Source organism: Salvelinus sp. IW2-2015, linkage group LG5 (genome assembly GCF_002910315.2).
Source record: "Salvelinus sp. IW2-2015 linkage group LG5, ASM291031v2, whole genome shotgun sequence".
NCBI lineage: Eukaryota > Metazoa > Chordata > Actinopteri > Salmoniformes > Salmonidae > Salvelinus > Salvelinus sp. IW2-2015.
Genome location: NC_036844.1, coordinates 34,278,026 through 34,295,188, shown reverse-complemented (window position 1 = coordinate 34,295,188; position 17,163 = coordinate 34,278,026). Strand labels below are relative to the sequence as shown.

The 17,163-nt window shown below is 39.9% G+C and overlaps 1 protein-coding gene across 1 annotated transcript in view; it reads right to left on the bottom strand.

Moving 5' to 3' along the window:
- The window catches only part of LOC111963740 (sodium-dependent phosphate transport protein 2A-like), a 28,617-nt gene that overhangs the window by 3,562 nt on the left and 7,892 nt on the right, over positions 1 to 17,163 (bottom strand). The window contains 1 exon segment of the mRNA XM_023987234.2: positions 14,623 to 14,739. Coding sequence (XP_023843002.2) covers positions 14,623 to 14,739 — 117 coding nt within the window.

Here is a 17,163-nt window from a genome sequence, read left to right as displayed (position 1 = left end):
TTATCACTTAATTTTACAACACATCCAAACAAACAAACACTGCTCTATACTAATAACACTTCTAACAAACTCCATTAATTCTAATACACCCTCAAAATATAAGCTCCCTTTTTCATAATCCATTATTTTAATCAACAACCATAATTTTAAACATATGATTTCATTAATTTCACTTTCCATTAAAACCCATTAAATAATATTTTCATTAACATACACAAAATTATATCATCATTAAAAAAAAAAATTTAAAAACCTATCTCAATTTATCTAAATACCCATATACCCCTACTCACAGAACAAACAAAATTAAGATAAACACTCTACTTTTCTAAAACATAATACGATACACAACATATACACAAGAATACTAAAAATCCACCAAAAAATCATTATTTTCATCACCAATACTACAACAAACACAAACACTACATTTCTTATGAAACATCAAATAAAAATTAATTATCAAATTTCTCCAACAACTACTACTTCCTACGTACTCTATCATTTTCTTCCGTAAACTTTTAAATCACACATTCATAAAAATATCTAAAATCCAGATAACACTTTATCTTATCAATATAATCTAAATTATCTCTTTCCACAATCACCATTTACAACATAAAACCCCAATGATAAACTCATTTAAAATAAATAACGATCAACAAACATACATATTGTTAAACATAAATCACATGAAGCAAATTTATATAAATTCTTACCATTCTGCTTTACCCCTTTCTGAAAAAAAACTTTTTCTACATACCAACAATCACATATATCTTCAAATCTTAAACACACTCATAACAACAATTACTTTAAAAGCTTAAACTCTAAATTAATAAATTTTTAATTCCCCACTCACCGGTTCAGCATCCCCAACTATTTCACCTTAAAATTAACAAATAAAAAAATAAAAAAAAATTCTATACCACCACTTTCCATGACCCCGCTAAAACAAATCTCGACCAATACCTTCAAGATACATTTAAAAACCACCTCAACATCAATACTCACATACTCATTGAAACACGCGTTCAACCAATCCAACACCACTACACCACAAAACAACCACTATAAACAAAACCTCAAACACAACAAATGAAACAGATCTTATAAAAAAAATATCAGAACCTCTAACATCCACTAACCCATAATCCTAAAAAAATAAAATCATGTCACAACAACAACCTTCAATAGCACCCCAAACTCAATACAAACATAACAAACAACAAAACCAAAAAACCTAAACCCAACCCACACAATTTAATTCCTAACCACTTTTAAACACACCCACAACTACTTATAAAGATACCAAAAAAAAAATCTTAAAAAAGACAATACAAAACCTTGTTCACCAAAAACATAGAACTCCCAACATCATAAAATTCCTCATTAACAAAATAACAAACTATCTCCAAACCCACACACCTCTATCATCCAAACACCATCCATCCAATAAACTTCAAAATAAAAATATCTCAAAAACACGTCAGAATTCGTACCTTTTCCAATTAACTTTACACCTTCGCTCAACACATACCCAATAACTTCTAAACAACAATATAAAAATAAATCTAACATCCTATCAAACCCAAACCTCAACCAATTAAACTTTATAACTTAAAGAATCCACCCGCAACCAATCCTAGCTTAAACAAATTATACTTAAACAAATATCTATTAAAATTTATTTTCCCTTTCAAATTCCGCCAATTCGCAAAATATCTCAAAAACCATCCTTACACTAAAACCACCCCCTCTCTCACCACTTTACCATCATCAACTCTTCTAACAATACATTTCCCACCATACATAACCAAGAAACCACACACTCCTCCCTTTACAAAAAAATATAAAATTCAACAAATACCAAATACAACTCAACATAGGCATTCCTCACACCAAAACAATTATTAAATACCACTTATCACTCCCACAAACCCATACGACAACTTCGCATTACAAAAAACTTTAACCATACTATTTCTTTTCCTCTTCTACAGCCCCCTACCTAAAATAATTCAATATACTAAATTAAAACACATTTTCAACACATTACACATTAAAACTCTATCACACATATCATATCATTAAACAAAAAAATTTACTATACACATCATCGTCAACATAAAAATCACCTTTCACAATACAATCAACATCTACTGCACAACTACCACACACACACAGAAGATCCATAACAATCCACACATATTACTTATCACATTTTTTCTATCACCAACAACAAATATTTTTTAAATTTAATTAAATTTAATATAAATCAAACTCCTTTTTTTTTCTTAATTCAAAACCTATTTTCTACATCAAAATTTTATTCCAAATTCAAACATTACCTACCATCTCATTATCATTTAACTCTTACACATACTACCATTCTATAAAATTCTCATACATACCTGACCTCTATCAGACCTTCTTACTGTACAACCCTACCATCTTATCAATACTCCACTAACATACTCCATTCTTATATCAAAACTTTCCACAACATACCATACCATCTATCAGAACCTCAACACACTACCTACCATCTCTATCAAACTTCTCACACAACCGACCATTACAAACTTCTCATACATCAAATTCTACCACTACATTTTACTTCTATAAAACAAAATTATTTATTCTCCACTTCTCCTTCTCCCTACCATATTCACAGCCTAATCACAAACTTATAACAACCACCAATACACAAAATCCACCATACTCCCACCACCCTACTATAACTATAACACAACAAAATCTACCACTTAATTAATCACTTTAATCATTACCAAACTACAATTTTGCTACACTCACTCCTCCATTAACAATACACAATAAAATTTCCTAATAACAATCACTTCAATTACTAAAAATATCTTACTCGATAATAAACTAACAATTCAACTAACTCACACAACCATTATTAAATAAAAAACATTTACATAATCAAAAAAACATATAACATCATCATAACACTTTCACAAACCTAACATTTAAATTAAAACAAAACAACCAAACATTTAACATATCAAACATAACAACCTTCTCAACACAAACACCCTTTCTATCAACCAAACTATCACACCACCACCCCTCCACCTCCAAAAACTCCTCCCACACATTTATCTACCATCCACCTTAAATACCAACAGCTACTCTTACAAAGCAAAACACCACCATTCCCCATCATCCATCCAAAAAACTCCAACACGCTAACACCCCCCCTTTCACCAAAAACATCAACCATAAATCCAATAAACAACACTAACATTCAATCTCCGAATTCAACACAAACGCAGCCATTTCTAATAGTTTTCAATATCTAATACAAACGCTCTGTCAAAACATATCTCTATCACCAAAAATAAACTTACTCACATAAATTCATTAATTATCACTTACCTTCCAAAACATAACTCACAACCACTTATTCCCAACCAAAAATAATAAAACCTCATCTCCTTTTACCCTCTGAAAATACACTAACCAACCACCAAAAATTTAAACACTTCAAAAATATATACCCCAACAATCAACATCTCACTCTTTCTCGCAACACACCTAACTACAAAAATATATCATAACCCCCCTTTCACTACACTCACGATCCCCCTTACATTTCCTTACCTCATAACCCCTTAATCATTTTTTCTATATAACTCATCCCTCACTTAAAAAACTCCAACCCACTATCACCTTATCATACCAAAAACTACTATACCTCTTCCATCCAACACAAACTTTTTCTATACAATCACATAAAATCCAACCACACATTTACATTTTATCAAATTAAAATCCCTTTTTTTATTAAAATCACATTTCTATTCCAACCATCACGCAAAAAATCACAACTTTCCAAATTTAAAATTACAAACAAAAAAAATAAAACTTTATCTTTTTACCCCTATTTAACCAAAAAACACAAAGATACTTAAAAAATTTTTACAATATAATATCTATTACATAAATAACTTTACACTAATACAAAATCTATTTTCCTAAAGCAAAACAATACCAGTCAATAACTCTAACACCCAAATATCATCAAAAATTTCATTCCCATTATACTTAAAAAAACACATTATTCACATCCATAAACATCAAACATAAAATTCTAACAAAACTACAATCATAAAAATACAGCTTAACAATACTCAATAAAAACTAATCACCTCCTTTCCCAAAAATCCCTAAAATACAAACATATCACTCCACAATTTTCACATAATATATATATCTATAAAAAAAAATTTACCAACTAAACAACCTAAAGATAAACCAAAACAAACTACCATAAATATTACATCACATAATACAATACCTAAAAATCACCACCACCTCTATAACCCACACTCATAAACCAAAATCTCACCTAAAAATTTAACTTATTACAAAAACACAACATAAACCTAACATGCACCAACAACCAAATCTATCGTTATCCACAATAATATAAAAATCAAACAACACTATACTTACCACATACCCCTCTTTCCCTAAAACACACGATATTCAAATTACAACAACACTTTAATCTAAACAAAACTCTAAAAAATGCCATAGCCCTACATTACTAAAACTTCCAATAAAAACACCAACACCAACTTCACCAATAAAAAATTACAACTTATAAAACTCTATACAACACCATTCCCAAATCCTCACAGACACCAAAACCATCCAAAGCAAACATCTTCTCTCACCATTTTTTTCAATATATTATCACAACTCATGTTCTCAAAAACACACCGAACCTGATCCACCAATATTATTCATTATTATTCTTTTTACCTACATTACATCTCATTATCAACATTCATAACCTTACATTTTTTTCATTTATACACACAATTACAACACACAACTTTCATTTTTCATTTTCATATTCCCAAACCTATAACCTTCCAATATAAACTTTCTCTTTTTTATTTACCCAACCAACCCCCCCAAGCCAACTTTACCCAAACCAACCACACCACCAACCAAAAAACCACCCCAAACAACCTCTTCCTTCTCTCGAATAACAAACATTTAAACCACCAAAAATAATTATATTCATCAAAAAACATCTAATCCTACAAAAAAAATATCTCTACAAACACAAACATACCAATAAACAAAAACCGCAAAAAATCATTTTGTCAAACATAATCGAATCAGAAACACATAAATGATTAAAAATAACAACAACAAAAAAAACACAAAAAAACAACAAAAACAAACACGAAGACTGAGAAAACAAAAAAAAACCAAAAAAACAAGTGTATGTAGGCCATAGGTTTTTGTGAAAACCAAAAAATGTGTGTGCTTGTAGTGCTACTGCTACGTAAGAGAGCTAGACCTAGTGTAGGGCTTCTTCACTGTAAAAGATGGTAAGAATTTCCATTAGAGCTCATAAGTCACTGAATGTCAACGAAGTGTAAAGCTTAGGGGCACGTCTGTGAGGTTACTAGGTGAAGATGTAGAATGCTAAGAGCTCGAAGACAATAACTGTATAAGCACAGTGAAAGATGTATAGGGCCTCAAGGTGTAACCAATGAAAGCTGTAGAGAAAAGAAGATGCTTTGATGGGCGGTCATATACGCTGTATAAGATTAGTGACCATATGGGTCTGCTCTTTAATGTGTATATAAATTTGTTGTTACTATAAGATGTAGTGTAGGGCTCTGTACTGTAAGCTGTACTTAGGGCTCTGTACTGTAAGGCTATGTAGGCCTCTGTCACAAGAAAAGTAGTCTACACTTAAATAGGTCTTCCTCAGAACTTCTTATGCAATAAAAACATGCCATCTCATGGCTGCTCTTCATCTCATCGTCCTGGCTATTATGGATGATTTTAAACTCCCTATCTGCCGACTGTTAGATGTGTATATTCTGAATCTCTTGTCCGTCTCAGCTCGGTTGGAGAAACTGGTCCGGGGAAAAGCCCTGCTCTAATGTGTCTTTTAAATAGGAAAGACAGATCATGTCTTTCTGTGTTACACACAGTTGACTTGATACAATTGCTTCCCATCTCATCAAATATGAAACTCCTATATGTACAATAATTGTGATTTTGAACAAAATGATCAAATGATCTCATTTTAACTCTCTGGAATATGCATGTGGTTAAAAGTACCAATTGTTCAAAGAGTAGCGAGGAGACGTTAAGCCTGAAAGTATTGAAACTGGGAAATCACTTGCCATTATGCCACCAAATGGATGTTTAATCAACCATTCAGAGCCCCGTTGCTTATTAATTAGCGAGTGGAGGCGTCCATTCCCTCCTATATAGACTTCAATTACGCAGCCATTCATATGCAAACTTGTATTGTTTTTTAAGGCCTTTTAATTGGCTGAGTGTTTTTTGTCGTTCTATTCAATCAGACTTCCTGCATTTTCAGCAGAGAGACAGACATTTACTGTCTCTCCTGACTGACAGCAAAGAGGAAGAAGTGTTTGTTTGACAGAAAGTCAATTGCAATCCTGATTGTGGGAAATTATAATATCATACATATGTCCTGTAGGCAATAGGCCCAACATTTGTCTGGAAATAGAGTTACTGTGAGTAAATAATAAACTCTTAAGGATTCCTTGGCTTTGAAGTACAGTGCATGACATAACTCAACTACAGTAAACATTGTTTTGTAGCTGCTGGCATCATGCATGATTTCTGCAATCCATAAAGGCTGACTGTGAGTGGAGTCATGTTTTCATGCAACCATAAGCTCCTACAGTTTTTCTCAGTCTCGTTGTTCATAACATAGATCACACTGCTCATTTCTTGCAGTCCACGATGCTGCTTTCACAAGATATCTGCTCTGTTCTCCCTGTTGTTCCAGTGTCATATGTTCTACAGACGTGTGCTCCTGACCTCGTCTACCCCTGGGACATTACCACTGTGGGGGCTCGTCGCTCCCCTGGGACATACCACGTGGGGGTTTCGTCTGTTGCCCCCTGGACATTACCATGTGGGGGCTTCGTCTGCCCCTGGGACATTACCACTGTGGGGCTTCGTCTATGTAACACAGAAACAAGGTTGTCCAAAGCCTTCTGAGGACCATCACGGTCCATGGAGCACTGTATCAGACCAGGCTCGCTGGCTCCTTTAGCGCAGCACAGGGTCACCTTGGTGTTAGGGTATCCAGGGGTTAGGGAATGCATCCAGAGAGGCAGAAGTCCCAGTCTGCAGCCTCACTGGCAGACAGCCTGGCCTGTGTACCTGCAAGATGTTCACCACAGACACCAAGAGGAGGGCCACAGCGAAGGGCACGCCCACCCAGCCATCATCTGCCAGCCTGCCATGGAGAGGGCGAAGACGAGCGAGGGCAGGATCAGGAAGCACAGAAGTAGGTAGAGTACAGCAAACCAGCGATACTTGGCCGTGCGCTGCCCCAAAGTCCTGGCCATACGGATGGGCAGGCGGGTGCTGGGCACAGCGGTACCACAGCAGAATGCCCAGTATGTTGAAGAAGAAATGACACAAGGCGACCTGTAGAACAGACCAGGGTAATGTAATGACAGAGATATGATGGAACAGAAGACCCTGTAAACAGACCAGGGTAATGTAATGACAGCAGATATGATGGAACAGAAGACCCTGTAACAGACCAGTAATGTAATGAGAGAGATAATGACAAGAGAAAGACAGACTCCATGGACATACGAACAAGACCAAAGCAAGGTAACCTGTAATACCGAGATAGTTGATAGGACAGAAGGAACCCTGTGAACAGGAAACGAAAGGAAAAACTGTAATGACAGAGATATGATGGAACATGAAGACCCTAGTAAACAGACCAGGGTAATGTAATGAAGAGATATGATAGACAGAGACCCTGTAGAACAGACCAGGGTAAAGTAATGAGAAAAATATGATAGACAGAAACCTGAAACGAACAAGCCCCCCCCGTGCTTCTACATCTGCATTGCTCGCTGTTTGGGTTTTAGCTGGGTTTCTGTACAGCATGTGTGACATCGGCTGATGTAAAAAGGCTTTATAAATGCATTGATTGATTGATTGATTGGAAAGGATAACAAAAACAGTCATGTAAAGTTCCAGTGTAAAGGATGAGATTTCTGTACCTGGAAAGCTGCCGCCAGCTTGTCCCTGGGCTTGCCAATGCTGCCAGGATAGCTTGGTGGTTGTGCCAATGTTTGACCCAGGTCAAAGGGTAGGCACGTCAATGCTGATAACACCAATACCTGAGAGCACAAAATACAATAGCACACAGAGCCATGTGATGGGCTGAACTCCATAGACTGAAGCTTTATTTAGTAGAGGAATCACATGTGGTGAGGAGTAGCATATACTAGTCCAGTTAAGAACTGCTGGCTGGAGCAACAACACGTCTGATAAGTTGATCACCAACACTGGGGCCCCTCAGGGGTGTGTACTTAGTCCCCTCCTGTACTCCCTGTTCACCACGACTGCGTGGCCAACACAACTCCAACACCATCATTACATTTTCTGATGACACAACAGTGGTAGCCTGATCACCGAAACGATGAGACAGCCTACAGGGAGGAGGTCAGAGAACTGTCAGGTGTGTGCCAGGACAACAACCCTCCCTCAATGTGAGCAGACAAAGGACTGATCGTGGACTACAGGAAAAGGTGGGCCGAACAGCCCCATTAACATCAACCGGGCTGTAGTGGAGCGGGTCGAGACTTTCCTGGTGTCCACATCATCAATGATCTATCATGGTCCTAACATACCAAGACAGTCGTGAAGAGGGCACGACAACACCTTTTCCCTCAGGAGACTGAAAAGATTTGGCATGGGTCCCCAGATCCTCAAAAGGTTCTACAGCTGCACCATCGAGAGCATCCTGACCAGTTGCATCACTGCCTGGTTGGCAAATGCTCGGCATCTGACCAAGGTAGTGCAAATGGCGCAGTACATCACTGGGGCCAACCTTCCTGCCATCCAGGACCTATATAATAGGCGGTGTCAGAGGAAAGCCCATAAAAATTGTCAGAGACTCTCCAGTCACCCAAGTTATAGACTGTTTCTCTGCTACCGCCACGGCAGCGTACCGGAGCGCCAAGTCTAGGACCAAGACGCTCCTCAATACTTCTACCCCCAAGCCATAAGACTGCTGACAATTAACTAAATCGCCCCGGACAATCCCCCCCACCCCCCCCCCTACATGTACACTGTTGCTACTGCTACTCCCGTGTTTTATATATTATGCAGTAGTCACTTCACCCCACCCACATGTACAAATGACCTCAACTAACCTGTACCCCCGAACACTGACTCCGGTACCGGTGCCCCCTGTATATAACCTTCTTTATTGTTATTCTTATTGTGTTACTTCTTTTATTATTACTTTTTATATCTTAGTCTATGGTAAATATTTTCTTAACTCTTCTTGAACTGCACTGTTGGTTAAGGGCTTGTAAGTAAGCATTTCACACGAAAAGTCTGCTCGCATCTGACCGTAAGGCGCTACAGTGGGTAGTGCTTACGGCCCAGTACATCACCGGGGCCAAGCTTCCTGCAATCCAGCACCTATAACTAGGCGGTGTGAGAGGAAAGCCCAATAAAATTGTCAAAAAGACTTCGGTCACCACAGTCATAGACAGTTTCTTCTGCTACCGCACGGCTAGCGGTACCGAGCACCAAGTCTAGGGCCAAAAGGCTTGTTTACAGCTCTACCCCAAGCCATAAGACTGCTGAACAACTAATCAAATGGCCAACGGACTTTGACCCCCCATTGACCCCCCTCTCCATTTGTTTTTACACTGCTGCTGCTCGCTGTTTATTATCTATGCATAGTCACTTCACCCCATACCTACATGTACAAATGACCTCAAACCTGTACCCCCGCACATTGACTCGGTACCGGCACCCCTTGTATATAGCATTGCTATTGTTATAATATTGTGTTACTTTTTATAATTTTTTACTTTAGTTTACTTAGTAAATATTTACTTAACTCTTCTTGAACTTCACTGTTGRTTAAGGGCTTGTAAGTAAGCATTTCACAGTAAGGTCTACACGTTGTATTCAGTGCATGTGACAAAAAAAAGTTTGATTTCATTTCATTTGAATAGCAGTAGCTATTCTGTGTGAGAAAGACTTTGTCTCCGTGCCTGCACAGCAGATCCTAAACTCCAGGGGATTAACCAGCCCAGAAATAGGGATTCCATGGAGCCACAGCTCACTACCATGCTCCGTGGGAGAGTCCAGCCACTATGCAGTTAATTATTGCTGATCTCAGAACACTGAGGTAGATCTATCCCCCAGAGAGTGCCGGGGATTAGACAGCATGAAATGGATTCTCCCCTCTCTAGCAAATAATACACCTGGCTCCATCAGACACACATAATTAATTCCCAAACAAAACCAACCTTAATTCATATTAGTATAACCTCTTGTTTCTCCTGTAAGTGTTTCATCAACAAATAGAGCAAAAACAAGCCCTGCTTTTTTCAATTGGGTTAATGCCCCCCCACATAAAAAAAGTGAAATTCATRAGAAAAGTAATACCTCACCAAGGCTTATTAAAGAGAAACTAGTGCCACCTCYTCATTAACTCATATGTGTCACTATCACCACCAGAGGAATGAGTCATTTGATCTCCTGCTCAGGTCAGCTGGCTACAGAATACCTTTAGCTTGGAAGATTACAGGGCCCGTATTCTTAAGCGTCTCAGAGTAGGAGTGCGGATCTAGGATCAGTTTTGTATATTAGATTATAATGAATAAGATTACATAGACAGAGGGGCTGATTCTAGAGGCTAGATTCAATCAGATTCGCTCTAGCCGATTCCCGCATAGCTGTTGTTTTGACATGTCGGAGGTGGAACTGCGGTTGAGYTGTCAAATCCAGAAGCGGCTCCCGGCGTTATCCCTAAAGCGAACATTGCCATTGGCTGCACGGAGTCGCGTTAAGAGAAATCCCATGCAGCCTTGTTTTATGTTCYAACCCTGATAAAGAAGTAGTTGTTTATTACAGTTTTACGAGCGGGTCGTGCTTGGGAGCTAAAAAATTCTGACCCCTTAACTTTATCCACATTTTGTTTACGTTACAGCCTTATTCTTAACTTGATTAAAACATTTTTTTCTCATCAATCTACACACAATACCCCACAATGATAAATCAAAAACAGATCCCATTACATAAGTACTCAGAATCCTTTACTCTGTACTTTCTTGAAGCACTTTTTGGCAGCGATTACAGCCTCGAGTCTTCTTGGGTAAGACACTACAAGCTTGGCACACCTGTATTTGGAGGGAGTTTCTCCCATTCTTCTCTGTCGATCCTCTCAAGCCCTGTCAGGTTGGATTGAGAGCGTYGCTGCAYAGCTATTTTCAGGTCTCTCCAGAGATGTTCGATCAAGTTCATGTCCGGGCTCTGGCTGGGCCACTCAAGGACATTCAGAGACCACTYCTTCAGCGACCACTCAACACAGAGGCCACTCCTGTGTTGTCTTGGCTGTGTGGTTAGGGTCCTGTTGGAGGGTGAACCTTCGCCCCAGTCTGAGGTCCTGAACGCTCTGGAGCAGGTTTTCATCAAGGATCTCTCTGTACTTTGCTCCGTTCATCTTTCCGTTGATCCTGACTAGTCTCAGTCCCTGCCGCTGGAAAACATCCCACAGCATGATGCTGCCACCACAATGCTTCACCGAAAGGATGGTGCCAGGTTTACTCCAGATGTGACGCTTGCCATTCAGGCCAAAGAGTTCAATCTTGGTTTCATCAGACCAGAGAATCTTGTTTCTCATGGTCTGAGAGACGTAGGTGCTTTTGGCCAAATCCATGCAGGCTGTTCATTGCCTTTTACTGAGGAGTGGCTTCCGTCTAGCCACTGTACCATAAAGGCCTGATTGTGGAGTGCTGCAGAGATGGTTGTCCCATCTCCACAGAAGAACTCTGAGCTCTGTCAGAGTGACCATCGGCCCTACTCCCAAGGCCCACTCCCCGATTGCTCAGTTTGGCCCGGTGGTTCCAAACTTCTTCAATTTAAGAATGTGGAGGCCACTGTGTTCTTGGGGACCTTCATTACTGCAGAATTTTTGTGGCACCCTTCCCAGATCTTTGCCTCAACACAATCCTGTCTCAGAGCTGTACGGACAATTCCTTCAATCTCATTGTCACGACCTGATCGTTTCACCTTCCTTGTAATTGTCTCCACCGCCCTCCAGGTGTCGCCCATTCTATTATCCCCTGGGTACTTACAGTTGAAGTTGGAAGTTTACATACACCTTTGCCAAATACATTTAAACTCAGTTTTTCACAATTCCTGACATTTAATCCTAGTAAAACTTCCCTCTTAGGTCAGCTAGGATTACCACTATATTTTAAGAATGTGAAATTCAGAATAATAGTAGAGAGAATGATTTATTTCAGATTTTATTTCTTTCATCACATTCCCAGTGGTCATAAGTTTACATACACTCAATTAGTATTTGGTAGCATTGCCTTTTAAATTTAAACTTGGTCAAATGTTTCAGGTAGCCTTCCACAAGCTTCCCATAATAATTGGGTGATTTGGTTCCTCCTGACAGAGCTGGTGTAACTAAGTCAGGTCTGTAGGCTTCCTTGCTCGCACTGCTTTTTCAGTTTTTGCCAACAAATGTTCTATAGGGTTGAGTCAGGGCTTTGTGATGGCCACTCCAATACCTTGACTTTGTTGTCCTAAGCCATTTTGCCACAACTTTGGAAGTATGCTTGTCATTTTCCATTTTGAAGACCCATTTGCGACCAAGCTTTAACTTCCTGACTGATGTCTAGAGATGTTGCTTCAATAATCCACATAATTTTCCTGCCATGATGCCATCTATTTTGTGAAGTGCACCAGTCCCTCCTGCAGCAAAGCACCCCCACAACATGATGCTGCACCCCGTGCTTCACGGTTGGAGGTTGTTCTTCGGCTTGCAAGCCTCCCTATTTCCTCCAACAGAGCGCGATGGTCATTATGGGCCAAACAGTTCTATTTTTGTTTCATCAGACCAGAGGACATTTCTCCAAAAAGTACGATCTTTGTCCCCATGTGCAGTTGCAAACCATAGTCTGGCTTTTTTATGCGGTTTTGGAGCAGTGGCTTCTTCCTTGCTGAGCAGCCTTTCAGGTTATGTCGATATAGGACTCGTTTTACTGTGGATATAGATCCTTTTGTACCTGTTTCCTCCAGCATCTTCACAAGGTCTCTTGCTGTTGTTCTGGATTGATTTGCACTTTCGCGCACCAAAGTACGTTCATCTCTAGAGACATACTGTCTCCTTCCTGAGCGGTATGGCGGCTGCGTGCGTCCATGTGGTTTATACGTGCATTACTATTGTTTGTACAGAATGAACGTGGTACCTTCAGGCGTTTGGAAATTGCTCCCAAGGATGAACCAGACTTGTGCAATCTCTACAATTTTTTTTCTGATGTCTTGGCTAATTTGTCCTGATTTTCTTTCATTTTCCCATGATGTCAAGCAAAGAGGCACTGAGTTTGAAGGTAGGCCTTGAATACATCCACAGGTACACCTCCTATTGACTGAAATTATGTCAATTAGCCTATCAGAATCTTCTAAAGCCATGACATAATTTTCTGGAATTTTCCGAGCTGTTTTAAGGCACAGTCAACTTAGTGTATGTAAACTTCTGACCCACTGGAATTGTGATACAGTGAATGATAAGTGAAATTTTCTGTCTGTAAACAATTGTTGGAAAAATTACTTGTGTCATGCACAAAGTAGATGTCCTAACCGACTTGCAAAACTATAATTTTTTTAACAAGAAATGTTGTGGAGTGGTGAAAAACGAGTTTTTATACTCTCAACCTAAGTGTATGTAACTTTCCGACTTCAACTGTATATACCTGTGTTCTCTGTTTGTTTTGCCAGTTTGTTTTGTTGTCAAGTCAACCTGCGTTTTTTCTCAGCTCCTCGCTTTTCCCCTGTCTCTCTGTTTCTTGCCCTCCTGGTTTATGACCCTTTGCCTGTCCTGACTCTGAGCCCGCCTGCTGACCTCTCTGCCCTGCCATGATCCTAAGCCTGATGCGTCCTTTACCATTGCCCTCTACTCTGATTATCGGACCCTTCCTGCTTGAACTGTCGTGTGCTTTCCCCCTGTTGCTGCAATAACTTGTTACTTCAACACAGTCTGCATTTGGGTCTTACCTGAAACCTGATACTCATGGCTTGGTTTTTTCTCTGACATGCACTGTCAACTGTGGGACCTTAAATAGACAGGTGTGTGCCTTTCCAAATCATGTCCAACCAATTTAATTTACCACAGGTGGACTCCAATCAAGTTGTAGAAACATCTCAAGGATGATCAATGGAAACAGGATGCACCTGACAATTTCGAGTCTCATAGCAAACGGTTTTTATTTTAATAAATGTGCAAAATAAATTTTAAAACGGTTTTCCCTTTGTCATTATGGGATATTGTGTGTAGTTTGCTGAGATTTTTTTTATTTTTAAAATAAATTTTAGAATAAGGCTGTAACATTACAACATGTGGAAAAGGTCAAGGGGTCTGAGTGCTTTCTAAAGGCACTGTATGACCTAAATAAAAACAATGATCTGCTTTGTAGGTACCGGTTAATGACTCTGAATCTAGTCCTAGATCAGCACTCCTATGAGCCCAGAACTTACAAAGTGATCTGCATGGTAAATAGTATTTGTAACACTCACCTATGAGAGGAGTGATGGCAGAGGTGAACACTGAGCTGCTCTGAACCACAAAGGTCATGCCAGCCCCCACTAGGATGGCCAGGTAACCTGCCAGCCAGCCAAACGGGTAGGGGAAGTCTGGAGGAGGGGAGAGAGAGGAGATTCATATTACTTACAGTATGTGGAGTTTCAGTAAAGAGCGTTCAAGGGAAATATGTCAAATGCTGGGATTGTTATTTTATGCTGCCAAACATACCCTCGTATATCCTACCGATCCTCGACTTCGGCGATAGCCTCCAACACTCTACTCAGCAAATTGGATGCAGTCCATCACAGKGCCATCCGTTTTGTCACCAAAGCCCCATATACTACCCACCACTGCAACCTGTATGCTCTCGTTGGCTGGCCCTCGCTTCATATTCGTCGACAAACCCACTGGCTCCAAGTCATCTACAAGTCTTTGCTAGGTAAAGCCCCGCCTTATCTCAGCTCAATGGTCACCATAGCAGCACCCACCCGCAGCACGCGCTCCAGCAGGTATATTTCACTGGTCACAGCCAATTCCTCCTTTGGCCGCCTTTCCTTCCAGTTCTCTGCTGCCAATGACTGGAACGAACTGCAAAAATCACTGGAGACTCATATCTCCCTCACTAGCTTTAAGCACCAGCTGTCAGAGCAGCTCACAGATCACTGCACCTGTACATAGCTCATCTGTAAATAACCCATCCAACTACCTCATCCCCATACTGTTATTTATTTGATTTATTTTGCTCCTTTGCCCCGAGTATCTCTACTTGCACATTCATCTTCTGCACATCTATCACTCCAGTGTTTTAATTGCTATATTGTAATTATTTCGCCACTATGGCCTATTTATTGCCTTACCTCCCTTATCCTACCTCATTTGCACTCATTGTATCTAGATTTTTTTTCTACTGTATTATTGACTGTATGTTTTGTTTCTTCCATGTGTAACTCTGTGTTGTTGTTTGTGTCGCACTGCTTTGCTTTATCTTGGCCAGGTCGCAGTTGTAAATGAGAACTTGTTCTCAACTAGCCTACCTGGTTAAATATTATATATATTTTTTATTATATTTTACTTACTGCATAATCTACCTCTGTGTTTTATTACAGCTTTGTTTTCCTCACACAACCGAAATGTATCTATGCTTACTAAATGGCTACGTAGTGCTTACTTAAAGCTGTGCAGAGCCTATGGGCGTCACCTCTAATAAGCTATGCAGAGCCTATGGACACCCACTCTAATAAGCTATGCAGAGCCTATGATGGGCCCCACCTCAAATAAGCTATACAGAGCCTATGGGCATCACCTCTAATAAGCTATGCAGAGCCTACGCTTATTTGAGGTGGGGCCGCATCATCAGGCTCTTGCATAGCTTATTGAGGTGATGCCCATTTAGGCCTCTGTATAGCTTTATTTGAAGGTGGGCCATCATAGGGCTCTGCATAGTATTAAGAGGTTGATGCCATAGGCTCTGTATAGTATTTGAGGTGGGGCCCATCTGGCTCTGCATAACTTCATTGAGGTGATCGCCATGAGGCCTTGCTGTATAAGCTTATTTGAGGTGGGGGCCCATCAATCAGGCTCGTGCTAGCTTATTAGAGGTGAATGTCCATGAGGCTTGTATCAGTTATTTGGAGGTGGGGCCCATCCCATAGGCTCTTGCCATAGCTATAGAGGTGATGCCGCATAGAGCTCTGTAATTAGCTATTGAGGTGGGGCCCTCATCGGCTCTGCATAACTTATTAGAGGTGATGGCCGCATGTAGGCTCTGTTACTAGCTTAATTGAAGGGTGGGCTCGCATCTATAGGCTTCTGGCATATACTTATATTAGAGGTGAGCCCATTCTCAGGCTTGGTACTAGCTTATATTTGAGGTGGGGCCCTCATAGGCTCTGCATAGCTTATTAGAGGTGATTGCCCCTATCTAGGTCCTCTGTATGCTTTATTTGAGGTGGGGCCCATCATAGGCTCTGCATAGCCTTATTAGAGGTTGATGCCATTAGCTCCTGTATAGGCTTATTTGAGGTGGGGGCCTCATCATAGGCTTCTAATAAGCTTAGTATGTAAGAGTGTTATGCCCCATAGGCTTCCTGTGATAGGCGCCATCTATTTGAGGTGGGCGCCCATCATAGAGCTCTGCATAGCTTATTAGAGGTGATGGCCCATAGGCCTGTATAGCCTTTTTGAGTGGGGCCCATCATTAGGCTTGCATAGCTTAATGAGGTGATGCCATAAGGCTCTGTATAGCTTATTTGAGGTGGGGCCCATCATATGGCTCTGCATAGCTTATTAGAAGTGGGTGTCCATATGCTCATTGCATAGCTTATTAGAGGTGACGCCATAGGCTCTGCACACTTTAAGTAAGACCACTTACGTTAGCCATTTAGTAAGCTAGTATAAACATTTCGGTTGTGTGAGGGAAACACAAATGCTGTAATTAAAACACACAAGGTAGATGTATGCAGTAGTAAAATCATAAATAAAAACAATATATATAATATTTAACCCCGTCAGTGATTGTTAGAGCATAATCTCTT